The sequence below is a fragment of the Colletotrichum costaricense genome (genome assembly GCF_030867565.1).
Source record: "Colletotrichum costaricense strain IMI 309622 chromosome Unknown Scaffold_21.1, whole genome shotgun sequence".
NCBI classification, from domain to species: domain Eukaryota; kingdom Fungi; phylum Ascomycota; class Sordariomycetes; order Glomerellales; family Glomerellaceae; genus Colletotrichum; species Colletotrichum costaricense.
In genome coordinates, this window is record NW_026848250.1 from 732,253 (window position 1) to 759,455 (window position 27,203).

General features: G+C 51.7%; 11 protein-coding genes across 11 annotated transcripts; 7 read left to right on the forward strand and 4 right to left on the reverse strand.

Annotated features, from left to right (window-relative positions):
• Positions 1 to 1,763: 1,763 nt before the first annotated feature.
• On the reverse strand, positions 1,764 to 3,438 carry CCOS01_14769 (uncharacterized protein; the record flags this gene model as incomplete). Its single annotated transcript, XM_060462912.1, has 4 exons — positions 1,764 to 2,013; positions 2,092 to 2,537; positions 2,708 to 2,763; positions 3,201 to 3,438. The coding sequence occupies 4 exons, from the start codon at positions 3,436 to 3,438 to the stop codon at positions 1,764 to 1,766; spliced, it is 990 nt and encodes a 329-aa protein (XP_060306743.1).
• A 2,535-nt stretch (positions 3,439 to 5,973) lies between these two features.
• CCOS01_14770 (uncharacterized protein) lies at positions 5,974 to 6,114 on the forward strand (the record flags this gene model as incomplete). The annotated part of the gene is made up of 1 exon (XM_060462913.1): positions 5,974 to 6,114. The coding sequence occupies one exon, from the start codon at positions 5,974 to 5,976 to the stop codon at positions 6,112 to 6,114; it is 141 nt and encodes a 46-aa protein (XP_060306744.1).
• A 433-nt stretch (positions 6,115 to 6,547) lies between these two features.
• On the forward strand, positions 6,548 to 9,248 carry CCOS01_14771 (glycosyltransferase family 2; the record flags this gene model as incomplete). Its single annotated transcript, XM_060462914.1, has 3 exons — positions 6,548 to 7,123; positions 7,182 to 7,886; positions 7,995 to 9,248. The coding sequence occupies 3 exons, from the start codon at positions 6,548 to 6,550 to the stop codon at positions 9,246 to 9,248; spliced, it is 2,535 nt and encodes an 844-aa protein (XP_060306745.1).
• Positions 9,249 to 9,962: 714 nt separating this feature from the next.
• On the forward strand, positions 9,963 to 10,301 carry CCOS01_14772 (uncharacterized protein; the record flags this gene model as incomplete). The annotated part of the gene is made up of 1 exon (XM_060462915.1): positions 9,963 to 10,301. One exon carries the CDS (start codon positions 9,963 to 9,965, stop codon positions 10,299 to 10,301), a length of 339 nt encoding a protein of 112 aa, XP_060306746.1.
• Positions 10,302 to 10,443: 142 nt separating this feature from the next.
• CCOS01_14773 (uncharacterized protein) lies at positions 10,444 to 11,049 on the forward strand (the record flags this gene model as incomplete). Its single annotated transcript, XM_060462916.1, has 1 exon — positions 10,444 to 11,049. A coding segment is annotated over one exon (606 nt), but the record flags the coding sequence as incomplete, so codon positions are not given.
• A 1,083-nt stretch (positions 11,050 to 12,132) lies between these two features.
• Positions 12,133 to 15,877, reverse strand: CCOS01_14774 (uncharacterized protein; the record flags this gene model as incomplete). The annotated part of the gene is made up of 2 exons (XM_060462917.1): positions 12,133 to 13,600; positions 15,171 to 15,877. The coding sequence occupies 2 exons, from the start codon at positions 15,875 to 15,877 to the stop codon at positions 12,133 to 12,135; spliced, it is 2,175 nt and encodes a 724-aa protein (XP_060306748.1).
• Positions 15,878 to 16,646: 769 nt separating this feature from the next.
• Positions 16,647 to 16,938, forward strand: CCOS01_14775 (uncharacterized protein; the record flags this gene model as incomplete). The annotated part of the gene is made up of 2 exons (XM_060462918.1): positions 16,647 to 16,761; positions 16,823 to 16,938. The coding sequence occupies 2 exons, from the start codon at positions 16,647 to 16,649 to the stop codon at positions 16,936 to 16,938; spliced, it is 231 nt and encodes a 76-aa protein (XP_060306749.1).
• Positions 16,939 to 18,091: 1,153 nt separating this feature from the next.
• Positions 18,092 to 18,775, forward strand: CCOS01_14776 (uncharacterized protein; the record flags this gene model as incomplete). Its single annotated transcript, XM_060462919.1, has 2 exons — positions 18,092 to 18,558; positions 18,625 to 18,775. The coding sequence occupies 2 exons, from the start codon at positions 18,092 to 18,094 to the stop codon at positions 18,773 to 18,775; spliced, it is 618 nt and encodes a 205-aa protein (XP_060306750.1).
• Positions 18,776 to 18,911: 136 nt separating this feature from the next.
• On the reverse strand, positions 18,912 to 21,465 carry CCOS01_14777 (ferric reductase like transmembrane component; the record flags this gene model as incomplete). The annotated part of the gene is made up of 7 exons (XM_060462920.1): positions 18,912 to 19,905; positions 19,957 to 20,078; positions 20,132 to 20,193; positions 20,242 to 20,471; positions 20,527 to 20,832; positions 20,891 to 20,931; positions 20,986 to 21,465. 7 exons carry the CDS (start codon positions 21,463 to 21,465, stop codon positions 18,912 to 18,914), a joined length of 2,235 nt encoding a protein of 744 aa, XP_060306751.1.
• Positions 21,466 to 23,442: 1,977 nt separating this feature from the next.
• CCOS01_14778 (uncharacterized protein) lies at positions 23,443 to 25,086 on the forward strand (the record flags this gene model as incomplete). The annotated part of the gene is made up of 3 exons (XM_060462921.1): positions 23,443 to 23,771; positions 23,826 to 24,020; positions 24,090 to 25,086. 3 exons carry the CDS (start codon positions 23,443 to 23,445, stop codon positions 25,084 to 25,086), a joined length of 1,521 nt encoding a protein of 506 aa, XP_060306752.1.
• A 419-nt stretch (positions 25,087 to 25,505) lies between these two features.
• CCOS01_14779 (uncharacterized protein) lies at positions 25,506 to 26,774 on the reverse strand (the record flags this gene model as incomplete). The annotated part of the gene is made up of 2 exons (XM_060462922.1): positions 25,506 to 25,522; positions 25,562 to 26,774. The coding sequence occupies 2 exons, from the start codon at positions 26,772 to 26,774 to the stop codon at positions 25,506 to 25,508; spliced, it is 1,230 nt and encodes a 409-aa protein (XP_060306753.1).
• Between the last annotated feature and the right edge of the window lie 429 nt (positions 26,775 to 27,203).

A 27,203-nucleotide genomic window follows, 5' to 3' on the forward strand; every position in this document is an offset into this window, starting at 1 on the left:
ATACCTAAAGCAGAGCTTGGAGTCTCTGTGCCGAATCCTTCTCTACTAATTTCTTCTCGTGCGTAGATTAATGGAATGTCAACAGAGTGTGAGTCTCGTGGCGCACCGTTCAAACAGTCGCCTAACCTTGAGAGCTTACTTCAATGTTTGATCTCAATTTTCCGCAACACCATGAATGTTCTATCGCGACAACGGCATTTCATTTTCCCGTCGCCGCCACCGCCACGATCGCGTCTGTCGCCTGCGCCTCAGATTCCCAATCGAAGAGGGAGCCGCCAAGACGCGAAAAGGCCGTGGAGCAAATGCGCGGCCGCCATCAACTGCTGAACAATGCATCGCTCATCGAACATGAACCCAGCAGGGCCGAGCCGATTGGCAGACCAGACCTGCCAGTACCACTGAACACGAGGACTGGAATGCGACGGTGCTAGTTGACTCGACTCATGCCCCTCCTCTCCGGTCGTATCCGTGTTGTACAGCCACACTCCGTGCCGCGCAGATCTGGCAGCGGATCTGGAGCAGACGACGGGAGCTGAACGACGGGCAGTCCAGGAATTCAACTTCAGCGATCGACCGAGACAGTGTCTTGTTGCATTCTGAACACTGATGACGAACTCGAGTCAATCCTACGAATGAATGGAGATGGGGCGGCGGCCATCATAGTTTCGGGCCCATCTGCTTCTTCGTACCAACAACGGCAATGTGAACACGAAAACTTTGGGAAATACGCAATCAACACTTTCCCCCCAAATGTTTCCCACCCGCTGGGCAGCAGCAATTGCGACTCGCGGCTCGAAACTTGCCGCGCTGAACAGGCACAGCCTGGGTTGTCAAGCTGACAACTGACAACTAAACTCCAAGGCTTACCTTACCATCCGTAACTCTGCCGCCCCCTTTGCCCGCCCATCCCGAGAGGGGGATCCAATTTCTACGCGCTGCGCACCCGCGGCTGGGCGTTCTGACGTCGTCTGGTGGGGGGACGTTTTTTTTGCCCTTCCAATCCCCCTCCTCCCGTCCCATCCCTCCAGGAAAAAGCCCGTGAGGCCCTGACCAATTCTGGCGAGTGTACGGATAGACTGGGGTGGAACTGGGCAGAGAAACCTTGGCCAAGTCTACCAGGTAGCCCTTGTCGCTAAGCGTTCTGTACCTGCGTCTGCCCAGGTTTTGCCCAGGCAATTTTCACGCCCCCTATTACTGGCCTCAGGCCGCCTGCGAATCCTTCGACGAACCTGAATTTGGGAGGGATTTTTTGTACGGAATTATCAGTGGGTCGAGAGTCGGCACATATCCACACCGAAATGGCGGTTCCCTGTCCTTAATAGGCCATACCAAGAGCCTCGGCGGACAGCTCCTTTGCTCGCTTGGAGATGTAAAGTGGATTCATCACCGCGAGCTCCGGTTCGTTGCATAACTTTGCCATGGTAAACGTGTGCGCAATTCTCATCAATGGAGGTGGGGGGCCATAGCGAAGCGAAATGTCAGCAACAAAAGAGCATTCCAAGGATCACATGATATTGGGTCGGAATTGAATATAGTAGGTTATCTTGATTCAAAGTGCGCGTCGATGAATGATAACCACCCTGAAGCCCCTGCCATCCGATGATATATGCGTATATACAAAATATGATGTGATCATTATCCCAATGTCCCTGAAAAATTCATTATTCTAGTTGGTGCAGATATCAATGCTCGCTAACAAAAAATAGCCAATGTCCAATGTACACATTACCATTGTATGGTCTGTTTCTCGTTTTTTGATTCTCTTATGATGATGCCTTGATCTCCATCGATAGGGTCGGTACGCGGAACGTGACAACGTTGGTGGCTGAGAGCGCTTCGGAACCAAGACCCATGTAGCCGAGATATGTCGAGGTCGTAGGGAAGTTGGCGTTGGTCATGGTGGTAAGCTTCGTCAGAAGGGGGGCGAGATCGCCGACAAAGTGCTCGATCGTTGCCGTGGCCTTCCAGGTCAAGACGTATTGGCTCAAACTATTTTGTCCAAAGAAGAGTTGGCTGCAAGGCAAGTACTATTAGCTTTGACTCCCAGAATCCCACATTCCAATCAAGGATATCGGGGAAGCAGCAACTTACAATGTGGTTCCGTTGATCGTCTCTGTGGTAAGTGCGCCGGCGCCATTTTGGTAACCGATGGGCTGTGTCGCTGCGCCAAATGTGCCAAACCACACCATCACTTCGTACTTCGCCTTGGTACTGTCTTGCGCCGAGGTCTTGTCGTCGTCCAAGAACATATCGATGGCGACGTTGGTGTTGGTGTCATTGTCGGTAAGCTCAGTCTCGTCGGTGTTCGTCGCAGCTGCGCCATCGGTGGTATAGTTGCCGACAGAGTAGGACCACTCGACATCTACGTTAATGTTTGAGAGCTTGGGAATGGAGACCGGGAGAGAGCTGCCGTCGACCTTGATGTTGGGGAAAGCGTGGACGGGCTGCGTCTCGGGGCCACGGGGGTAGCGCCATGTGACGTAGAACTCGGGGGCGCTGAAGTCGGTATCGTATGTCTGGTTGTTGAATGTGGTAACCTGAGGCGGGGAGCGACGGGTTAGCTGCGCTGCTCATGGTTGATGGCCATGCTCGGCGACACTGCAGCTTCAAGCTATGCAAACGTTGAAGCTGCAGTGGAAGGCTTGGCCCTGGTGATACCAAACCCCGCGATGAAGATGGGCGGAGGAGGGGTTAAGAGTCAACGTACATTCATACACAAGAGACCATCTGTGCCTTCTGTCCAACCCCACTGGTTCGGGTTCACTGTTGCGTCAAAACAGAAATCGTCAGCATGCTGTTGTCTTGTTGTAATAAAGAAAAGATCCCGTGTGTATCTGCAAGATCAGGAAGGCCAGCCAACTGGACCGGACGGCCAGGTTGCGCCCGCCCAGACAGGTTTCGCATTTCAAGGGAGCAAAAGTCAAAACAAATCTACGGCTCATGCCATGAAGCATGACAAGGTCCGCGGGCCAGAACACACAAACAAAACACGGGAGTCCGTGTTGTTCCCAAAGAAAAACGCAAAATAGTTCAGATGACATAGAGACAGACAGCGCGCAGAGCATCCGCAACGGGAGAGGCTTGACTGCATCGTGGTGTTCGGCCCGTACCGCCGCATGTTGCGGAGAGGCAGGTTCCCGTGGAGGAGACAGGCGACGATGAAGACATCGCGAAAGACTGATGAGAAGGACTTGACTTACGTGTGTACTCCTGACCCTTGGACAGAGGGTGAAGGCCCATTGCCTTGTCGCATGATACCATTGCCGTGATGCCATTGTTCTTTGGTGTCGTGCCCGGGTTGTCAGGCTCGGTGAAAATTGGCGATTGTCCGTTTGAACTCCTGCCAGCGTCGATTCCAATGAGGATACCGAGAGTCGCCCCGATGGGGACGGCCAGCAACACGAAGTTGACGACCCAGCGGAAGCCGAGGAAAGGCATTTTGAATAGGGAAAAGAGAGAGTAAGGAAAACGGGCGTAAGTGAATGCTTTCTACGTCTCTCTTCGAGCTGTTTTGCTGCAGTGATCCCTTCCAAAAGACGACGATGCGGACAGGCTCAGGCGGAAATCCGACGCAATTCGTCTACTTCTATTCGCAGCAGCACATGCAGAGGAACGAAAGTGGTGTCGTCGGTGACGGTCGGATTCTGGTTTAGGTATGGGAGGGTAGGTAATCGATTAGGTGGGTGGGAGGTTCAGGTAAGGAGAGGTTCAAGCCAGGTCTGTCTGGTCAGGTAAGGGTATGTCAGGGAACGCGGGCGCGGGCCTCGACTCGTGCAGGTATCCAGGGGACAGGGAAAGGGGGTGTGGAAAGGGGGCGTGTCTGGATGATCCGAGCACTGTTGGGTGAGGCTTGCTGTCTGCGTGGTGAGAAATGCAGTCACAGGCCACAGCAGACAGCAGAGTCAGACAAGTAGACAGTCGGCGAGCAGAAAGGCTCCAGACGAGGCTTGTTCAGTCGGCAGCAGTTAACTGTACGACGTACGTCAGGGCCTGGGATTCGAGCGCAAGAACAGGCCAAGCCAAGTGAGGATATTGGAAAAGAAAATGCAGAACTGAGGCGCGTCGGGCAAACGAACGTCCAGAAAGAGTCTACGAGGATAAGAACCCCTATCCTCAACCGCGGCGCAGCACGCCACCCCGGAAAGGCTTGTCCTCTTTTCTGCAGCCAGTGCAGCAGACTGTAATTACCTCGTCCTCCTTGCTCGTGCTTATGTTCACCAATTGCTCTGCCAGTCTGAATCCCAAACAAACCGGGCGGAACGCGATGGGCAAGAGAGAAAAAAACGAAACGAAAGGACCAAAGTCCTGGAGCAAGCAGACGGTGTAAAGCCTGGTCCGTTGGGGACGTTTACACCGGCGAGGATCTATCTGGGACCGGCTGTTTTTTTTTTCTTTCTTCTTTGCCTCCTCAAAAATAAACCCCCTTCCAATGCTGAGTCCTAACTTGTGTACGGATAGTATGCGGATATGTGGTGGTCCATCCATTCCATTCCATCATCCCGTCGTTCCCCCTCCTCCGAAAAGGCCCAAAGCTCAAGCAAACTTTTGCCAGCTAGACCGGACATCTCAGATCACAAAATCGACGATTGCAGGTCCTGCTTCTAAATCGGACCGGCCCCTGGCCTAGCGCCAGTCAATGTGCCGGCTGCCTTCGGTCATCCTTGCATAAAATGGTACCCGCATTTCTAGAACACGAGAAAAAAGCAGGGATTTATGAAGATAACGGCCCTGCAAGTGGATAAGAACCAGACTGCCATCGACGGCCTTGGACGCGGACTCTGGGATGGCCCTGGAAGTCATTGGACGGTCCTGGGATGGCCCTCATTGGCGAACATTGTCATCCGAACAGTGGGCTCGGCCCCTCCTCGAGGAAAAAGAAAATAATAGGAAGCACAGCAAAGGAGAGCGCAAAGACTACCCGAAATCAAGGTTTAAGAGTCAAGATTCAGAAGAGAGAGAAAGAGAGACAGCTGCCCGGTTGTCCCTGTCTTGCTTGCTACAGAGCATCGCGGAAGAGGTGGGAAAAGGTCAAGGAACTTGGCTCGAGTCACCATTCATGACAGCTTTTTTTTTTTGTTTTCCTTTTCTACGACCACTAGCCGTACTTTCCTTCCCCTAATGTCTTTCAAGTGGAGACTCTTGGCCCCTGGTTATGTCCATCTTTTCTGACCGAAACATCCAATCCTTTAGTGAGCATATGCGAGCGGACGAGGGAGAACGTGCCCATAGGCGGCAGACTCTCCACTAACTCGACCCAAGGATCAAAATAACATAGAAAAGAAAACAACAAACCAACGGCGCGGCGGTCGAACCCAGCCAGTAGGCTTTCGGGGTTGCGAGTGGCTTGATGGACTTGCTAGGCAACACAAGCTAACCTGATCCCCGGCGTCCGCGCGCCGCTCACACCCTTCCTGGAGACCTCCCACACCCCCCCCCCCCTTCCCTTCCCTTAGGACCATGACTGCTGAAGCAAGCGCTTGGCTGTCTCCCTCCATGCCCAGTCCAGCTGGCTTGGTATCTGTTGCCAATGCCAATTCTCTCTATCCCACCCGGCTGGCACGACCTCTCTACGGAGTACTATGACTATGTATGCATAGGGCTATGTAGGAGAATCAGAGTCAACTCCGACACTGTCTTCAGAAAGCAAAGAGTACGAAAGCGAATAGGCATTGGGAGGCAATAACCCAGGACAGCTTGGCAAGGCAGGCCACTCGAATCCAAGGTGGCACAGACCTGACCCGGGGCGAAATGTGAAATGGGGCGAGTCCATCACAGATTCACCATCCTCGCGCCCAGACTGGACAGGCCGATGATGTGGGCTCCATCAACCTGGACCTCCCAATTTTAATCACGTCAGGCTCTCGTCGGATCGTAATCAGGGCAGTGAGGCTTAGCGGAGTCCGAGTGGGTTCCCGTTAAGTCATGTATGTCCCTGATGTGTCCGCGGGCCCTCCCAAGCAAGCTCCTGGTCCCATGTCTTGCTTGCCAATTGCTCCTTTCCCCCAGACTGATCCCGTTCCCGTTGACCTTACCCCCCGAGAAGCACAAGAGAAGAGAAGCCCGGCCTTTTGTCAATCCGTCTCTTTTCTTGTACACTCCCTCCCCCAGACCTGACCGGCATTCTGATTCCTGTCTGTCAAGTCAGTCCAGGCTCTTGGAAGTCTGTGTTTGGGTGCCACTTGTGCAAAAGCTCCTCCTGTTGGATGACATATCGGTCGATGCTCCTGTGCTACGACTCCTCCTACATGTACTAAGCGGGTCGACTTCTTTTTTCCTTCGATCCCAATACTTCTTCCCTTTACATCACCACCCACATTCGTTTTTCAACCAAAACGTCCGTCCAAGTCTCGAACTGAACTTGGCGGAAGAGAAAAGAGCAGGGAGAGCGAGACGCGCGGGGATTCACTATTGTTCCTGTTTTACCTGCGACCCAGCCTCTTACACGCACTCTGGCTGTCCCTTTGGTTTCGGCACACACACAACGTTTCCGCCCTAGACACGCTATTCACTCGTTCATTCCAGCCATCGGTTGGTCAACACCGCAATCATGATGGGGGGACACGGAAGACCGCAGCAGGGTCAGGATTACCCCGAGGGGGAAATGGTGGAAATTGATGTTCTTCAAGGGCATCATCACCCTCACCAAAATCAATATCAGCCGCCGTATCAGAACAACAACCAACAGATGCAGCAAAACCAGCAATACCAACAACCTCAGTACCAGGAGCAATACCAGGAATACTCTCAAAACCCGTATGGTAGCCCGTACCAGAACGAACCGACCCAGTCCCAGGAGCAATTCGGACGCGCCCTGACGAATAACGCACCTTCTCCGTACCAGCAACAGGAAGGGTTCCAGCCGCCGTACAACCAACAACAACAGTACCAGCAGCCTCACGCTGTCTCCGGGGACGAGTTGTACGGACCTCCCGGTTGGGCAAACCGTCACTCGATAGGCATGGCTGGCGCACCTTCAATCGGGCCCTCGATCTCGGGGATGGACACGCCGGTCGAGTCCCGCTCAGCGACGCCTACGCTGAAGAGCGGCGCGAACACGCCGTTTGATCACTTGGCTGCCCCGAGGCATCCGTGGTCGACCGACTCGACGCCTAACAGCCCTATGGTATAACCACTATTGATGATTTTCCAATGGTTTCGAAGTCCGCTAACAAGATGAACAGAATCAGAGCCACCAAAGTTTGCAAAACTTGCTCCCCGGACAGGCCTCACCGGTCCTCGCCAAGGAGTGGGTTGAGGGCAGCGACCAGATTGCGAGACTTCACAAGCGCGACGACTCCGACATCTGGGGCGGCTGGAAGCGCCACGTCTTCCGCATGGTTCCTATTCTCACCATCCTCGCTACCGGAATGTACCTCGTCTACCTCGCTCTTCGTATCTACTGCGTCATCTCTGCCCAGCAACTCGCCAAGGAAATCTATGCTCAGGCTTGGGTCTTCATCGCCGTCGAAATTACTGTTGCCATTCCCTCAATTATGCACAACATCTGGACCATGTGGTCCATGAAGAAGCGTCAGCGCCCTAAGTTGAGACTTATGGGCGAGGATGTTCCCACCGTCGATGTTCTGCTCACTTGCTGCGGTGAAGAGGATGATTTGGTTCTTGACACCGCCCGCGCTGCCTGCGACGTCGACTACCCCCGCGACCGGTTCCGCGTCATTATCTGCGATGACGGCAAATCCGAGGGCCTGGAGAGCGGTATCGCAGCCTTGGCCATGACTTACCCCAATGTTCACTACCTCTGCCGCCCCAAGTACCCCGGTGTGCCTCACCATTTCAAGGCCGGTAACCTGAACTACGCCCTCGATTTTGTTCACACGATGCCCGGCGGCGCTGGTCAGTTTATGGCTGCTCTCGACGCTGATATGGTACGTTCAAACCAGCCACAGCTCACTATACCATTCAATGATGACCCCGTCTCCCGCGATTTTAAGGTTTCGCCCAATGTTCAACCTCAGCTAACTCTGAACCTGCAGATCCCCGAGCGCGACTGGCTCCGTGCCATTCTGCCTCACATGCTCATTGACCCCAAGGTGGCCCTCGCCTGCCCCCCGCAGCTGTTCTACAACACCCCGCCATCCGATCCTCTCGCCCAGTCCCTGGACTTCTTCGTTCACGTCATTGAGCCCATCAAGGACGCCCTCGGCGTGGCCTGGTGCACCGGTTCCGGCTACTGCGTACGTCGTGAGGCTCTTGATGAGATAGGAAACTTCCCCCTCGGCTCCTTGGCTGAGGATGTTGCTACTTCTACTTTGATGCTTGGAAAAGGCTGGAAGACGGCCTACATCCACGAGCCTCTCCAGTTTGGCACCGTCCCCGAGGATTATGGCGGCCATCTCAAGCAGCGTACCCGCTGGGCCATTGGTACCGTCGACACGTCGTTCAAGCTCAACTTCTGCTTGTACGGTGAGAAGGTCAAGCAGATGACGGTCGCGCAGCGTTTTTCCGGCTTCCTCTACGCTACACTCAGTCTGTACACGATTCTCCTGACCCTCTCCATGTTCGCCATCCCAATCATCCTGGTCATGGGCAAGCCCCTGGTCGCCTACGCCAACTATGAGCAGCTCCGCTGGCTCATCCGCGCCTGTTTTGCCGCCACGCTCACCAACCGTTTGTGCGAGTTTGCTCTCTTCATCCCCGCGGGCTACCACACCGGCCAGCGCGGTTCTCGTTACCAGCTTTGGATGTCTCCGTACATCGCGCTTTGCATCATCCGCTCATTCATCCTCCCCACCTGGCTCGGTGGTCAGACACAGGCCTTCAAGCCCACCGGATCCCTCGGCTCCGCCCTCAATGAGCGCGACCCCAAGACCCGCAAGGGCATGTTCCGCCGCCTTTGGGGTATCCTCTTCAACTACATGGCAATCTTCCACCTGGCTTTCGTCTACCTCACCCTTGTCGGCGTGGTTCTCACCTCGTACCGCTGCTTCTACGTCAACGATGAGCTCCGCGATATCCTGATGTGCCTCATCACCCACGCCTTCTGGCCGCCCCTGACTTTCATCTTCATCTGCAGCTCGCTCTGGACGCCTATCGCCTACGCCATTGACCCGCCGAACATGCCGGACCGCGAGCAGCTCCTCGAGCGCGACCCCAAGACCTTTGTCGCCCACCCGACACCTCAGAGCAAGAAGATTGCCTTTGGCGGCCAGGCTGCGTGGTTCGAGACCGAGTTGACCGTCACCTCGGCCTACACGATCCTCGTCTTCGTCCTCTCCTTCATCTACTAGATTGCTTCAAACCAACTCATAGCATCGTTGTTTTATCACACACACATAACGCGCGGGACAGGCGGCGCCTACGGGACGCGCTTAACATTTGCACACGGCACAATGTGCGCGTATCACAGACGTACAAAACCAAAGATGACTGTTACGATAATGTAATGCCTGTAACTACTGCACATAGATCAGTATAGAATTACGCAACAATAAGGGGGGCGCGGAATATGTCATCATCATCATCATCACTCCCTGCTGGAAGGGAAATCAGGGTCAACAAACATTATACATATTTCTCATCATGTTCGAAATCAGAATACATAAAAACATTCATAAAAAGCTTCTCCACAAGTTCCAAATGCCTCAAAAAACTATAGAATGCGTAAACCAAATTCGGACTCTTGGCATGATCAGCCATTGGTTTCAGAGGCGCTACTCTTTTTCCCGCGCGAAGGAGAAACATCCCTCGGGAAAAACACACAAGTGTCCAGTTTTCCAATGAATTGGTCCGAGCTATCAAAAGCCTACATACACTATACAGTCTGGCTGCATGTGTGCAAACTTGTGCCTGAGCTTGTCCAGCTTTGCCTACGTGTGGCGTGCGGGAAGGCTGGCTGCTAAGACAAGCTGCCACTAGCCGAGCCTCTCATTCGTCATGGACACCAGTTCGTCGTCGTGCTAAAAGCCCGCGCCTCGTTGAATGTCTCGCTGAAGTCGCTGCGAATGTGCCCTCAGTTGGTGCTAGTCTGCACTCAGGAATGCGGACAAAACGCCGAATCGACTCAATGGCACGGTGAGGTGCCAATTTGCACAATGGTGGCTCAGCACAGCCCGTTTCCCTTTCCTTCTGTCATCGATTATCTCGCCGATGTTTCTCTTTGCAGCGGTTGTCGCGCAAGAAGCATCACAATGGGATTGGTATGGTCACATCAGGTTGCCATGCTACGAGTCACTTATCCAGGAAACGACCAGCCACCTGCAGACCGTTACTGTGTATCACGAAAAGAAAAACAGGCTTGGCTGATGTCGTTCTATGATCTGCCCGGCTGTCATGCCGTGTAATGGTTGCACCGTATCCGTATCGCTTGTTGCAGTAACAACCGCGGCTCCCATCCGGACGCGAAAAGCCACTCGCCAACATCGGATTCGGACCTCCCCCTCTCTATGCAGACTCTAACAGACTTGCAGTTCGAATCCCGACTCCCAAGCTCCCGAGCCTCCCTCCCTTCCTCTCCCTTATCACACTACAGGCTTACGTTCGGCTTTGCCGTGCAGTGGGCAGCCGGGTGCCAGGTGGGGTTCTCCCCCAGCAGTGCAACCCCTCCCCCGGTGCCCGGCACCGCTCCGCGGGCATGAGTATTGGATAATGAGACTCAGAGAGTGTGGAAAAGAAACAACACGGTGCAGATTGCAGAATGAGCTGACAGCCTGGCATTCCATTCCCCATCTGCCGCTCTCGCTGTTCAATTTAATTGAAATAATCCTCCACGTCCCCCTCTCCGACTACCCCCAGTCCACGTCGTCCTCGGTCCTACGACGCAACGTGTGCACCCAGGTGTCAAGTATCCGTCACCCTCTGCTTTGTCCGACCGACTCCTCCTTTCATCTTCCACAAGACCTCCGCTGCGTTTCTGCTGTGCCTGCCCAACCGAGTCAACCGGCTGCAGCTCTTGGGACTTTGGACTCTGCGAGTCTCGGAAAGGCCATGTCAGGATTGTCGCCAAGACACAAGTGCCAAGTATTTTCAGACGAACGACGGCCAAGGAAATTGACTTTTGCTAGACCGCAAAGAGGCACCCACCAAGCCTGATGTTGCCCGCCAACGGCGCCAAGGGGGTGTGAGAGGAGAAGAGCCCGCCTGGCGCCACCCCTGAATCGTTAAGGTTTTCCAGGGGCCTGCATCCAGGTTTTTCGTCCGTCAAGTCTTCGATTTGCAGTTGCCAGTTGCCACTGCGTCCAGCCATTGCTGGCTTTGCGTTTATCTGCATACGGGCAATGGCGTGTGCCTACTACAGGGAAACCTACCATCGCGCTGCAGCTCTCGGTGAACTTGCGAGCCTTCGGTTTGGATCTTTCGGAAATGGAAAAACGAGAATAATCTATTTTTAGGCTAGTGAGTAGCTAGACTGATCGTACGGACTAGATGTGCTCGTCGCACCACGCGGGCAACCACCCCCGGATCAACGACTGGCGGTGATAACGCCCCAACCACTCTGTCGATCACATGCCACCCGACTCCTCACATCTCAGCCAACCGTTGCTGACGAGATTGCTTTTATCAACGCTCGTCTCATCCAGAGTGGCAGCAGATGAGCTTATCCAGAAGCAAAATCTCACCGACTGAACAGTTTGCCGATCTCTGGAGCCGCAATCATAAATCCCCGTCCTGCTCGTCCACGCGTTCATTGGGGCGGAGACCCGTGAGACTTTCGCCATCGTGCCGATCCGGCAACGTCGGACCCCGGACGCCGGGGCAACGATTCTCTCCGGAGCAACGACGATCCAAAGTTGAAGTCTCCGTTACGGCAGCCCACGTTGCAGCCGCAGGCGGGTTGTGGGGAGACGTGCGGATAACATTCATTCAGTGCCCCGCAATGAAGATGCTCAGGTTGAATAATTGAGGTCGTGTGGGCATTTCAGAGATGAATATATGTGACTTTTCCGCATGTTTACTACCGCCTGTATATCACCCGCTTTTTAATGAGAATCGGTGACTTGAAAGCTCCATGCCAATACTGCGATGCCTCCTACGCCTACGGCTTTGTTTGATCTAGCTGAGTACACACATCAGGCGTGCTCGTTATCAGATGACTGGATTCATGAGTTCCGATACAATATACGTCGAAGTCAAGTATGAATTCTACCAACAAGTTGGCATTCGTATATATACATTTCAAGGTGTTTGCGCTGTCGATGACGGAATTTCCGCCGTTGCCGCTCCTGTCAAAGCCGGAGCGACATGTCCCACGTTCTCATCAAAGCCCCAAAAGGAAAGATCAATCGGCGGGACTGTACTATTCGCCGCACCAAATCCGTTCATTCTTGAATCGGGTCCAAAGAGTCCTGTCAACCCCGCTAGATGGGCCTGTGGTACCCAAAAGTTTGATGCTGGTTGGGCAGCTAAAGAATTTGTGGTCGGCCCTCCATCGAAGACCGGCATGTTTCGAGCTGCATCTTCCAATATTGTCAAAACTTGCGACTGAATACCAGTCGAGCTGTCCTGCTGCTCTAAACCTGAAAGATTTGCTTGCTGAGGTACAGTACTTGGTCTTCGATATGATCCGTCGGTCTGTGATTCCAAACCAATGCCGCTGTCAGTAGGAGTCGTTAATCCTCTGACGGGTTGAGAGTTGCCAGGGTGGCTTTGATGATGTGAATGTCGTGCGCTTGCTATTGGTCGCATAGTTGTTCGATTTGAGATCCACTCTTGTTGCATGGCATAGATAGCCTCGTTGACTACCCTGCGGAAATTTTGTGACTCCTCCTCGGTTGTGAGATGCCAAAGAAACCCGGCGGTCTCTAGTGAATCTTGCACAACTTGAGCAGCATTGTAGTTCAAATGCTCTTGGAAAGCTGATAGTTCTTCGCACATATCGGGATTCATGTACGCTGAGCGTGGTTTTGTCTTTCCAGGGAATAGAATGTCCCAAATTGCGAACCACTGATTCTCATCCGTCTGCCCAGGAGCCGACTTTCTGTGTAAGTTTCTGCTTTGTTCATGAGAAATTCCGTCCAGCGCCCCTGTTTCGTTGAGAAGGCAGGTCCACCCTTCTGGATTCGATACGTGGCCTCGAAGACTATCTTCGTTGGCAAAGATCTCGAAGCAGCGTTGGCAGTAGTGCTCAGGAGTATGACTCCTCTTAAGATGCTGTTTAACGTCCCGTACCCTTGTGAGCTTTTTGGTGACGCAAACATGATATTTGTCGGTATTGAATTTCCAGAAGGGGCATGCTAATGTGAGCTGCTGCTTTTTAGCCTCCTGCGCTGATCCCGATGATTTAGCTGGCTCTCTGCCCGATTTGAGCTCAGTTTCAGGTTTGCGCTTTCTATTAACTGGAAGTTGAGGATTCGAAGGTCCTTTCGCCTCTTTTGTTTGGTCAAGCGCTGATGCCGAGGAAGAGGCACCATTGGAAGACGTCTCTCCTCGATGCTGAGTCTGAAGTCGATAGTCTCGGAGCAGGGTACGAGCAATGGCCTGGATCAGTGGCAAAATTGGATGGTCTTCGTACAAAGGCTGGAAGTCGATATCATCCGACTCATCTGATACTGACAGAAGATCCGTGTCCAAGGAATCTGCAGATTCAGCAGCTGCGGAATCGGCAGCTCCATCACCACCACCATTATGGAGATCAATCAAACCACTTTTGCAGTGTTCAGACTTGCTTTGATTTCCATATGTATTTGAATGCCAGGGCGACAACTCGATGGTGTCCATAATTTGAACAGATGGCGTTGAGGAGTTGACGTCTACAGCTGGTCCTTTTGATTTTCCTCCCGAAGAGGAGAATCCAGATGGTGTCTCTGGCCACGTTGAGTCTCCGATTTGGGTGATGATATGCCGACCAGTTTGATATCGCACCAGCTCCGTGACTTGTGTTGCATCGTATCCTATCATCAATCTTGCGTTTTTGCCTGTGGCGACCTCGGACCAAAGGGAAATATTCTGGGTTTGTTTGGCGAGAGCAATGGCTTTTCGCCAACCGCTGAGGACTATTTGCCCCCCATGGGATGTGTGAAAACTGTAAGGATTTCCTATTAGCTTTTGAACCATGTTCCATGGAATCTCCATCCCAGGAAACTCTTTCGGGCGACGAAGGATGGGAAATCCTCGAATAGCTACGAAATCCTGTCCTAGGATTCCTGCCAATGACCGCTCTTGCGGCGGCAACGACTGAAGCGGCTCTTCCTCTAGAACGATGTCGAAACAGAAGATGGTTTCGTCCGATCCTATCTCTCTCTGTCGAGTGATTGTTGGTCTGCGATAAGCAGCGCGGCTATTGTGTGCAACAGCGGCTGAGAGCCACGCAAGTTGCTCGCCATACTCAGCTATGAAGTAGGGATACCCTTCAACTGTAACCGTAAGGTGTCCATCTTCTACCGAAGCTAGGAGATTAGGATGACCTGGTGGACCAACTTTGACAACTTAGCGACCATCCTGTTTGATAATAGTCACAACCTACTTACCGACTTGGTGCCTATTATCCAAAACCCGTGTTTCCCCAACGTCTGCACAAAATTGGAGTAAATCAAAGGCCTGCTTCCAACTTGATGGCCATGTCTGATCCATGTAGTCTCTTATGGTCACCACCTGACTCTTATCTGCACAACATACGACAACCACAGATTCAAGCGTGACTTGTCTCAAAGGTTTTGTCTTGTCGTTGTGCTGAAGATGTTGTTTGTCACTTCCTATGCCGAGTAGCGGCCAGTCAAGAAGCTGAAACTTGATCTTTTGAATCTCTGACGTGTGCCTTTCGTCGATCTCCAATGCGAAGAGATCCATAACTTTTCGCTGGATCTCCTCCTGCACGCAGATTCCTAGATCATTGTCATCCCACCACAGCGAGGCTTGTCTTTCCAAATGCTTTAATAACCAATGGAAGGCCCGACTTTCTAGTATCGCTTCATATTCGATTTGTCTTGTGGAAGATTCAATGCGATCTCGTGTGTCTTCCTTGAGCTGTGTGTACTGTGGAGATGGTGTGCAATTGGGATTCTTTTGGTCCTCCCAGAGACTCATCTTATCCTCCACAGACATATCATGAAGATTTCCCTTGGTGCCATCGGTTTCCTTACTTTTGACGTGGTTGTCAAAAAATGACATCATACTCTGAAGGTGAATAAAAAGCTCTCTATTTGATGAATCGTTATTGACTACTCTCTTGAGTACCTATAACTGACAGTGCTATGGAAGTTTTGAGCATCACTTACCCACTGTTCTTATGAATGACTTGCCAGGTATTGTGACTGATATCATTTGAGGACTCATAGCCAAGGCGGATCGTAAAGGCTCGAATCACACTGGAAAATGACGAGTTCCAAGATCGCGATACTCCAGCGTCAGAAAGATGGCGTAGTCTTCTCTGCATCTCGCTAGCCAGCCCAACGATGTACTGCTGCTCGGATTCGACTTCAGCAGCGCTGGCTTCCGGGATAGAAACCAGCATGTTACCTTTCCTTCTGCTAGTGTGGAGATCTTCCGTGGCATTCAGTTCCGTTTGGTCTGAGAAGACTGCAGGCCAGTAAGTAGACGCATATCCAGGGTTCTCATTGCTCTCCTGAGTGGCGAGTGGGAGCTCGATTATTCCATCCACTGGCAAGGGGACTTGGTCGGGACGACTGCACAAATCAAACGGGTAGGCGTCGAAATCCAGAAAATGGTTATCGAATGAAAGGTCGGGTATTGTTGCTTGATTAAAATAGATGTTTCTGATAGGACTAAACCTAGGTGCTTTTGAGAAGACGCTGTCCTCAAAGACAAAAGGTTCGGGTGCCCGGCTGGAATATGTGTTGGAAGGATTACGGTATACATTGTTTTCTGGCGAAATCGAACTACTAGAAGCAGCCGAGAGTGTGGCCGTAAGTGAAGGGGGTCCGTCACTTTCTTCGGAAGTTTCGATAAATTCCTCCCTCTGCATCTCTTCAATTATATGTGTGCGTGGTCCATCTATATAACTGGCTTGCAGAGAGAATTGATCACAGTCGCAACTGTGATCATCCTTTCTACAGGTACCGTGAAAATGGTCCATTATCTCGCGACCGGTAGAATGAGAAATGAATCTAATCTGAGTCGAGATATCTGGCAATAAGATAGACGAAGAGAGCAGAGGAAGGCATTTGGGTAAAGGAGGAGCGAAACAGAAATGCACAGATCACTCGCACCCATCGACCAGGCGTGAATTGAAATGGAATTCAAGGAAGAGAAACGGGACAGAGATTCGGCAGAAATCAGGAACATGCCAAAATCCCTCAGCATGGTCGGGTGAGGCTGCAGTAGGAACAAGGCACAGCTGTGCTTTTGCCTCCTATTCGCCAGGGTGACAGGGGTGCTTGCCAAGCGGACTACCAAATCAGGCGACCAATGACTTGTAAAGGCACTTCCGTGGTGTATTGCTCCCCGTTGCGTCCCGTGCTAATCGAGCTAAATCTTATCATGCTTGTAATGTGTAACTTTGACGTTGTGTGCTATTGAGTTGACATGGCTTCTAGATACCAATAGCACCACTTGTCTGTGAACAACTGATGTTAATTAAATCTATGAGACGTGAATATGCCCATCCAGCGCCAAGTATGTTAGCAGGCATAATTCAGAAGCAATAAAAAAAGAGCCCTCAAAACATGTTTCAATAACCAGCAAGAATTTGGCAAGCGTACCATCAAGCTATTGTGGTCTTTACGATTATACAGATGCTCTCAAGTCAGAACGCTAGGAAATTATACCAAAGCCGCACTTTTCAGTCCACAACAGCGTTCGAGAAATGGACCAGTCTAGATCTACAACCTCCAGTTCTACAGTCAAAAGGTAGGGGAGGATTTGTTGGCAACGAAACTTGGACTGAGCTAACATGATACATTGCTGGTAGTGCTGGAGACACATCCCCCATGCTTCAAGACTATCTTGGAAACTCGCGGACCATCACAGAGAAGCTTTATAGTAGCTCTAAGAGAGGCGGCAAAACTACAAAGAATGTTCAGGTGAAAAAGATAAAGGCGTATCTTGGCGATTGGCAAGACTCCTGGGACAAGATGGCTACGTCGAAGAAGTGATGTAGTTTGTGGGGGTTGTACACTGCTATTTGTGAAAGAGGCTTACCCAGTGCAGGTGCTTTAACGGAAGGCTGAGAGACTCAAGCTGTCGTTTTCTTCCCAACAGCATACGCACCATATCAACCAGAAGCTCATAGAAAAGATTTCAAGCTGATTGTTGTCGTGGGACATTGCGAATTACTAGTATCGCACTCGCTATAGTCCACGGTTTGGATCGAGTCAAACTTCGCCTTGTCATAGTCGCAAATACCAATTGATTGCGTGACTTACCTACTCCCATCTATCACATTGCTTACACATGATGACCTCACCTCCCTTCTAACGACATCGAGTTCGCGGTAGCTCACATTGGGACGCAAGATCGTCAGGGCCCTTTCCCCGATTTGCTTGCAATCTGTGGGGTAAACAGGCCCGATCGATGATGACCCGATGACATCTCGAACGCCAGTCCGAGCGCCGGTTCATCTCCCTTACCCCTTGATCAGATGGGGGAGCCCTCAACGCCAAAGATCGATGACCGCAGTCTTCCCAAAAATCAAAGGGCAATCAAGAGGGAGGAAGGTGCAAGGAAAGATAGATCAAGATACACCATAGGAAAAAAGGTGCGGTTCATCCCGATTCCAGACATCCCGTTTAGACTTCATACCAACCACCCCATACCAAAGCGCCTTAGCTCAACCGTTACATATTTCAACGCCCTACCTTACCCCATAGATCGTCGAAACCGTGGCTTTTTCCTCTCTAACCCAGAGTAGACCAAAAAATTACCAGTGCGGGACATTTCTTATTTCACGCCCGAATAAAGGCATCATAGATGTTTACGCCAGTGATGTCACCAATCACCGCGTCATTGGGGGCCTCTGCTCGTTCTCCCTCGCAGCATCCACGAGAAATTCAACAAAACCTTTGCAATCTGCTCCATCTTTGGTGTTCAATTTGGCTTACAAAACAGAGAGAGACACTCTACGACAATAGACCAATTTTAGCACCGGGCGAGACTCAAGCACCACGACTTCCGTCCTTCACGCACCACCTTAGCCACAGCCGGACCACCACCTCGAGCTCCCTCCCACCCAACCATCAACATGAAGAAACCCGAAATCACCGAAACCAAAACCACAACAAACTCCAAAGACGAACACTGGAAAACCCAAGCCCCCTACATCGCCCCAGGGAAATCCCACCCCCACGGCGAAGCCTTCCACAAGAAAATTCGTGGCGCCTGCCAATGCGGCCAAGTAACCTACTGGCTTTCAAAAGATGAGCCCCTAGCATCAAAGTTCTGCCACTGCAGAGATTGCCAAAAGATGCACGGCGCGCCCTTCCAATGGGCCGCCATCTTCCATAAAGAAGACCTGGCGTTCGATAACGGGGTCGATGGGTTGACGTTCTACTCGTCGGGGAAGAATTTGCAGGGCCACGATTTGCCATGTAAAGTGAGCTGCGGGTTCTGCGGGAGTCGAATCATGGATGAGGGCAGGAACATGGTATTGTTGTTCCCTGGGCTGTTGCATTTTGATGGGGAAGAGAAGAGGAAGAAGTTTGATGTTCAGTGAGTACCTCCTTCGTTGTCAAGGTGAACGCTTGGCTGAAAGCCGTAATGCTAATCGCTGAGTAGGAAGCACATCTTTTACGGGCAGAGGGTCGTTGATCTTCCCGATGGAAAGCCCAAGTGGAGCGGCCTAGATGAGAAGAGCGAGCTAATGGAGGAAGAGGTTGTACATGTGAAGCACAAGAAGCGGAAGACGGAGCATACCAATGGCGACTAATATGTCGAGCCTCTAGATGAAATGTATTTGTGTAATATGTAAATTAGTAAATCCAAACGCTTGACGCCATCTTATGCTCGTGATAATGCTCTATATCCAAAATAACAATCTAAATCGTCTCAAGATCCCTCATCGCTTACCAGTTGAAGCTTTCTTGGAAGTATTCGATTCTAGACCACCCACGGCCAAGCATTTCAACAACTGACTTTCGAGCATCGTCGGCCATAACAGCAGGCCCACACGCAATGACGGCAAGACTCGCCTTATCAGCTGCGGTGGCCGCGTCCTGTACCTCTTCACGAACTTCGGGACGCCCGTGAAGTAAACGAACCTGCTCCGGCCACTCCTCTGGCCGCGCAGCATTCGATGCGAGACTGTGTTGTGTAACATAAATATCGACCGACAACTTCCCACAATCAAAGGCGTCTTCAAAGTCATGGCGTAGCACATCCACCGCGAAGCTCAGTTCGCGGACTGCCCAGACGATCTTAATCGACCGAGTCTTTGAAGATGCCTTGGTAAGCTCTGCGAGGTGGGCGAGCGGCACCACAATACCACTGCCTCCAACGATGAAAAGGAGGTCATCGAACTGGTTGAAGGGCTGCTTGTGACCGTAGGGACCTTCCACGAGGACGCGGAGGCGTGCAGGGCGGGGCCACTGCGCTGCTGCATCCTCACGCAGGCGACCGGTGAAGCTGTCGTACGGGCGGATGAGGAACGTCATTGATGGCTCGCCCCTCCTGGGCTCGTACCCAACCTCAGAGATAGGTTCTATATCATGCTCTCCCGCTACAAGTAGGGGAGTCTGCTCGCTAGATGACTTTCTTCTAACGTTCATGTTTGTCGTTGTGCAGGCCATTGTGAATGGGTGGCTTTCCCAGAATCGCTTGTCGCTGAGGACATGGAGGTAGTAGTAGGTGCCAGCCTTTGGTTCGTAGAAGCTAGTCGAGTATGGGACGTTGATGCGGACAATGTTCGAGTTCGCGTCATACGTGGCGAGGGCAAAGGTATTCCAGAACTTGAGGTTGAAGGACAGCGTCCGCGACATCCGTAGAATACGATCGCCAATCCAGATGAGGCAGGGTACCCAGAAGAGAATGTCAAACTGCCCAAGGAAGATGGAGACGTGGCTAGAGTTCATGAGTACTGGGAAGTCAAGAGAGAAGAATGTCGAAACTTACCCAAGCATGGTGATGAGGACAAGAATCGACAGTAAAATGTGAAGAATGAGGAAGAGCTCGTATTGCTTTCGTCGCATCCAAAAGACGGAGGCAAAGAGCAAGGCGCACATGCCAACGGTAGCCTTTGGTTTGAGGTCAGCATATGCTACTGAAAGCCCAAGAGGGCATCACTCACAAACCATCCTTCAATCCACCACATCTGGTGCCAATACGACATCCAGTAATCCCAATCGCCGTCTGAGACAAGTTAGCTTTGAACTTCGTAAGAGGTGGTGTGCGTCATACCATCAAAGACCAGAACAACGTAGCCGACGGAGTGGATGACAGCTTGGAGCGTCGAGACGCGGGCAACCCAACGGTGGAAGTTGTTGTACGTCCCGAAGTCCCAGCCGGTCAGCCACATGAGAAGGTTGTTCCTCATGCCAAATAGCCAGATGATGGGGAAGTTGGCGAAAGAGATGATGCCGGTTCTATCGGCTACATAGCGCCAGACCAAATGGTATTTCTGCGGCCAACTAGGGGGGCGTGAGCTAGTGAGGTAAGGCGAAGAGTAGAGCAAGCTACACTTACTACATGTGACCGGAGAAGATCCAGTACCCGTGCACACAGAAGAAGACGTTCGCGGCAATGAAGGTGAAGATGGTGAGACTCTGGATGCGTGGCGGAATGGTGCACCAGCCGAGATTCTGAGAGCAGCGGTAGCCGAAGGTGGCGGGGACGGTGATGTATCGCTTGAGCCAGAGGGCGGACCAGTGAAGGATGCTGGACGACTTTCGTGAATCCCATTCCTGCTTTTGAAGGTTTCCGATGGCCGACACGAGGCGAGATCCCAGCCCGATGGCGACAACGATGAACCAGAAGACAATCACATAGAACCTGGGTATGAGAAATTAGCGACCGCCACCCAAGCATAGACGAAAGCGAGGGCACGTACCCATATCTGTAGTGATTACCGTATGTGTACTCGACGGATTCCTATGTGTTGTCAGTCCTTGAGTTCCAGTTCGGGGAAATACTTGGGTCCCATACGAGAGAGTCGAACCAGATCTGATAATAAACGTCCGCAGGCAACACCACCTCATTCAGCACAGTCGACGAGTTGGACCCTTCCGCTTTAGTCAACCTCCGCAAGCCAGCAATGTCCTCATCAGAATAACCAGCGACGATCTCAAAGGGCGGTAGCGAGGTGTTCATGTAGGCCTGGCACGTGTGGTTGACATTGCTCAAGCCAGCGACACGGTGCGTCAAGTCGCAGTGCAGGTCGGCGCAGAGGTAGAGCGACTTGATGTGCAGCTGGCTCACGCACTGCGGGATCAGCCTCGACCTTGAGGGCAAGCTCCCATTGTAGGACTGTGTGTCGTTAAATTGCGGTTGGCGGAGGGTGTTGGAACATGTGTCGAAGCAGACGCCGCCGCTGCCTGCGAGGGCCGAGGCGGAGGCGACGAAGAGGCACAGTGCGGCGATGAGGGTGGGCGGGAGTAGCCGGAGCCCCGACGACGGAGCGCGCATATTCACGGCCGAGTTGCGGGTATTTGCATCGACAAAGCAAGCCGACCGTGGGGTGCGCGTTATGCCGATGCACGGGTCCCCGAAAAGGTCGCGATGATGCTGTTGATATGTCGTCGAGAGGTGAGGTTGCAGGAGGTAAAAGCTGAGGTTGCCCGGGCGGGGAGACCTCAGGACAAAAAAGTAAGGTGGAATTCGCTGAGTGCAGAAAGTGCGCTTGGGGCAGGTGGCAGGTGGGCAGGTGGGAGAATTTGATCTTATCAGATCATCTGATTAAGCAATCGCCCCACTTTACTGGCTTAGGTTATCGCGAGAACCCACCGGCATCGGCTCGCCGCGGCTGCAGCGTCACACTTGGATGTGGGCCGACACCACCTTGACCATCCATTTATAATTCACGTTTCGTGTGAGGCATTGCAAACGGTCTCCCTGTTCACAAGGCCTCTATGGAGTGGGCTATACCACCATCAACACTCCGCAGTCATCTTAACAGCACACAGAGCGGAAGGAGGGATTTCCTGAGCTTCAATGGCTTCCTTCATGCTAACTGAATAGGATAGAACTCAGTATGTTCTGGGAATCTCTTCTACGCACTACTAGAAAGATTTAGGTATTTCTCTGGACAGGTGCTTCGTACCTATGGGGACCTCAAGTCTGCTCCAGGAAGCAAATCGCTGAAGAAGCCACTGCATGAAGGACCAAGACCCTTGACAGACTGACCCAGACCGGGATTGGCTCGGCAGCGATCCGAAGCTGGGCAACCGACGCCGCCCCGAGTGCGGCAAATGCAGCTGTGGCGGATCCCATCAACGTCTGCCCGCAGGCCCCACTCCCGGTCAGGACCGGCCGCAGGTATCGGTGCAGCCGAATGAGGACCTCCGTATTCTTGCCAGAAGAGAACTTTGCGACCGCTTGTAAGAACATATCTTTTGCGCTGGGCCAGATTGTATGTGATAGTCTGGGCTTGATGCTGGCGGATGGCAACTGACACGCAGACTCAGGGTATTTTCCGAGGTCGTTCTGCAAGCATGCCATTCGAAAGAACCAGGGATGACCTCGTTTGATCAACCTCACCGCTTACGGGCGTTCCCCACTGCGGGCACAGCGGATTGATCTGGTCAACACTGCCAGACTGATCCCAGAGTAGGGTAGGTATCTATGCTGCTGGAGGTACCGATAAACTGTCACGATGGTATCACTGTTTCCTGACACCAATTGCTCCCATATGAACTCTCGACCCTAGATGCCCATAAATCCTCCTAGCAGCTCCAAAGACGACGTCAGTGGTCAAATGGATATAGATTGGCAAACTCGTCAACGTGTCCCGAATCACTCGACCCGGACCGCCCACTCGAAATCCACTTACGATGAGGCACAAGTTCGAACAAAAAAGAAACTCTGGGGCATTTCTCATGCTTCGAGCTCTTTCGGAAAGAAGATTGTTACAGTCTCTAACATCGGCAGGTTAAGTCTATCAGAGGGCTACGGTATTCAAGACGTTTATTGTAAATACCAGTTGTCGGCTTCATTGATGACACTCATGAGTGAATGCACGTGACAAAGGTTTCTCGTTCTAAAGCCATTCGACCAAGGCAGTTAGCACGTACCGCAGTAGTGGGGGATGCAGGGATCAGTCCGATGATGCCAATCAGGTCGGTGGACTTGGGCCATGGTGCTGAGCCATTCACGTGCACGCGATTGTGACTTAGCTCCCCAAGGATGATTAGTGCAGCGTCAGCTCTGATATCTGACATAAGCCGCTCATACTCATTTGTTTCCTACTGGCGGAATGAATCAAGAGGTTAACCATAATGGATCTTGTTCCTTGCTGACTGTATGAGCTTGACTTTAGCGAGGTGTAAGCCATTGGGCTCGGTAATGCACAGGTTCTAAGGCAAATATCTCTAAATAGAGATGAATTCCTCCTTTTCGTAGACAAATAACTTCTCAAATGTACCAGCAATCTGTCTTCGAGTCGTCATGTTGGGCACTCCACTGATTTACTCCGTAGCCATAGTGCTGCTCTGCTACATTATCTTTAACCGCATCCAACAACGACATAGGGGTCCATCGCCGCCTGGACCCAGAGGTTTGCCATTTCTCGGCAACATTTTGGATCTTCCCCCTTCCGGAACTCTTGAATGGGTACATTGGCAGAAACACAAGGAGCAATATGGCCCAATCACCTCAGTATCTGTGCTTGGCCAACGTTTCGTCATTCTCCATGACAAACAAGCCGTGCTTGACATGTTGGAGACACGCGCTCTGAAGAGTGCGTCGCGGCCTAAGCTGATTTTTGCTGGTGAGCTGTACGAGATTCACTTCCACGAGAATCGATTGTTGAACTAATGTGATTTTCCCAGAGTCGGTTATGGAGACATCATGGGCATGATGCCGTACAATAAGAAATTTCGATTGCATCGGAAACTTACGGCAACTCAAGTTAGTAAGAAGTCGATCATACGATTCGAACCGATCCAAGAGCGTGAAACTCTGCGGTTCTTGAAGCAAATATATGAAGACTCCAACAGCGATACCCTGCAAGGCCATTTGAACCAGTAAGCAGTTGTTGTTGTATACCTTACTCAAGAGTGGGGGGATGAATAAAACCTGACTTTGTAATCCAGGTTCGCGGGCTCTATCATGCTACGAATTCTCTACAATTACAGAACGGACCCGAAGAAAAACGACCCCATCGTGGACATGTCTAAGCAGGTAATGGAGGATTTCTCCAAAGCCACGAGCCCAGGTGCCTGGATGGTTGACTTGATCCCATGGCTAAAATACGTCCCGACTTGGATGCCGGGCGCGGGGTTCAAAAAGACGGCTGAAATCTTCCGACAACATCTGCTCCAGGGAATTGAGGTTCCCTACGACTACGTTAAGGAGCAAATGGCGAACGGAAACGATGATGTTTCGTACGTCGCTGGCTTGATCAAAGACCTTCATCGAAAGATTGACCCCGAGGAGAAAAGCGTTATCGGCTGGACAGCTGCATCTATGCTAAATGCAGGCACTGATACGACTGGCGCGATGCTGTACTCCATCTTTGCGGCCTTGGTCGTATACCCAGAAGTTCAAAAGAGAGCACAGGATGAGATTGACCGCGTGGTGGGCGACTCACGTCTTCCTTCATTCTCCGACAAAGACAGCCTCCCATATGTTCAGGCCATAGCGCAAGAGGCACTTCGCTGGCACACACTTGCACCCATGGGCTTCCCGCACTTGACTATGGAAGACGATACTTATAACGGCTATTTTATACCAAAGGACACGCTTTTGTTTCCTGCTGCTGCGTCGCTCATGCACGACCCCAACACATATCATGACCCAATGAAGTTCAAACCTGAGCGGTATTTCGAGCCGTTCAATGAACCTCCACCAACTGATGTTGTGTACGGATTCGGACGCAGAGCTTGTCCTGGAAGGTATATTGCCGACCAGACAATCTTTTTATGTATTGCGCAATTTTTGGCGGTTTTCAGCATTCAAAGAGCGGTGGACGAAGACGGACGGGAGATTGAGGTCAAATACGAACAGCTGCCAGGTGTGATTGCTCGTGTCAAACCTTTTCCGTACAGAATCGCGGTCAGGAGCGAGAAGCACCGACGCTTTGTCATATAAACTAGTACTTTCAACTTTCAATGATCTAGACTAATTGCCAAGTACCATGATCCTGCGAGGTTCAAAGCTGGCGAGGAGCAAACCCAGGAGCAAGATACGTGTCACACTTATCGACATGAATTCCTCGCCAAGGAACCCACCAATTCGTAACCTTGCCGTCATGCAACATACTTTGTCGACTTGTTCCGGTTGTCCAGGTCGTTACTCTTTGAGTGCACGCTGCAAGTGGGCGATTCCTCTCCGTGCATGTGTTGATTTGTCTTTGTTGCTTGGCGTATCCACCTGATGCTGCCTGCGCTGCGTTTATATCTCATCAACGGATCCCTCGCGTGCATCCCGCCGGCTGAGCTGCCTCTGGGCTCATTGCGGGACAAATCACTGTCACTGACACAAAAGGTAGTAGTAATACTGGTAGTCTATTACATTGAGTCGGGCACTAATTTTGGATGAGCATAGCTACTTCCAACTGACTTACAGCTTTGGCTGGCATTTCTGACTTTCAATCTGAGTCTCAACTTTGCGTTTCCGTGATCCTTTCCCAAAGCTACAGCATTGCACAAGCCGGTCGTATCACTCCTGGCGACTTCTCCGCTATCCAGCATAACAGAAGCTACCAGAGAGTCATTGACTGTTTTGGCCTCGCAGGTTGCCTGAATCATCATCAGTACGAGGCCAGACACAATCAGCAGCATGCCCGTCCCCATCCAGATGTACATTCGTTGCGAAGATACATGAGCTTCCAGAAGTACCACCGGTTTCCAAGCTGAAGTCTCGACACGCTGAGCTTTCACCGGGCTCAGGTATTCAGCCATCGCACTCCACCCGCCCTGGTAAGCTTGAATAAGTGAGTTTCGAAGAAATCCTTCCAAATTCCCCTGGAGTATTCCGGACTCATAGGAGCTGATAGCTACCACGAGGGATTGTATCTCAGGCATCATGGCGAAAACTTCGTTGACAAGGGGATCGGGTGATACAGTATCGTTGTCAGTGCTGAGAACGTTGGACGTCCATAGGCAAGTGGACCGTGGTGACCGGCTTAGGTCAGACTGGAAGCAATGCGTAACGCCTGCAGTGATTTCGAGCTTTGCAACAGCAATACAGTCGGAGAAGTTATTATTCCATGGTACATTGAGGAGATCAATGCGCTCAGGTAGGATGCCGAAGTTGCCTGAATCATGTGGGCATGTGTAGTTCTCTCTCTTCCCTTCGTTCCAGTTTCTGGATACGTAGATCGCTGCGTATTTTGTGCCCTTGAAAATGCTCGGATCTGGCAGCTTGTTCGTTGGCTGCGGTTTCCATGGAGATTCTTTGAGAAGCGCTGACGTACCAGCAATCACCTGCGTTAGAGGCGAATTGCCTTCCGAAATGGTGAGATAATTGCTTGAAGGGTTTTTGAGGGCTTCAGTGATATTGTTATTTAAGGTTCGGATGTCGCTAACCCACTCGAAAGAGTTCACTTCGAATGTGGGAACAATCGCGCTGCTGACCGCTGTCCCGTTGGGGTAAGAGTAAAGGCGGGGTATCATGCGGCGGGAAGGAGACGAAACCGGGAAGGCCTTGATCGGATTGCCAGTTGCTGCGGTCGGCCTTTCGGCTGTTACTGCCGCTGCTGCTGCTGCTACTGCTGCTGCTGCTAGATTTGCAGTCTCTGCAAAGTTGGCAAGACCTGCAGCACGTTGAACCACCATTTTACGATTGCTAGAGAACCTTATGTAGTGCTCCCAGTAATGTTCAACCGGTGGCATCGTACTGGTCCCTAATGACAGGGAAGTATTCAGCACGTCGTATGTGACCGATGGAACCCAGGCAATGGAGCCAGTGGCAACTGGGCCTGATAATTGGGCTGGCCAAGCAAGTAGCAGAACCAAAATGGCGCCAAGTTTCACGAGGCTATTTGAATGGCCAAATGACGATCTTGGCCGAGTAATAGAAAATGGCGGTAATTTCCAGGACGTCATATAGCTAGCTTCAGCGAGAGAGAGCCCGTATTTTTCGAAAAGGATAAACACACATCTCCAAGCTGATATGAGCTGCCATACAGTGCAGATCAACCTCCAGATGACCAGAAACGCTGAGATCAAGGTCATCACATCGGGTTGAGTGAGGCGACGAAGAAA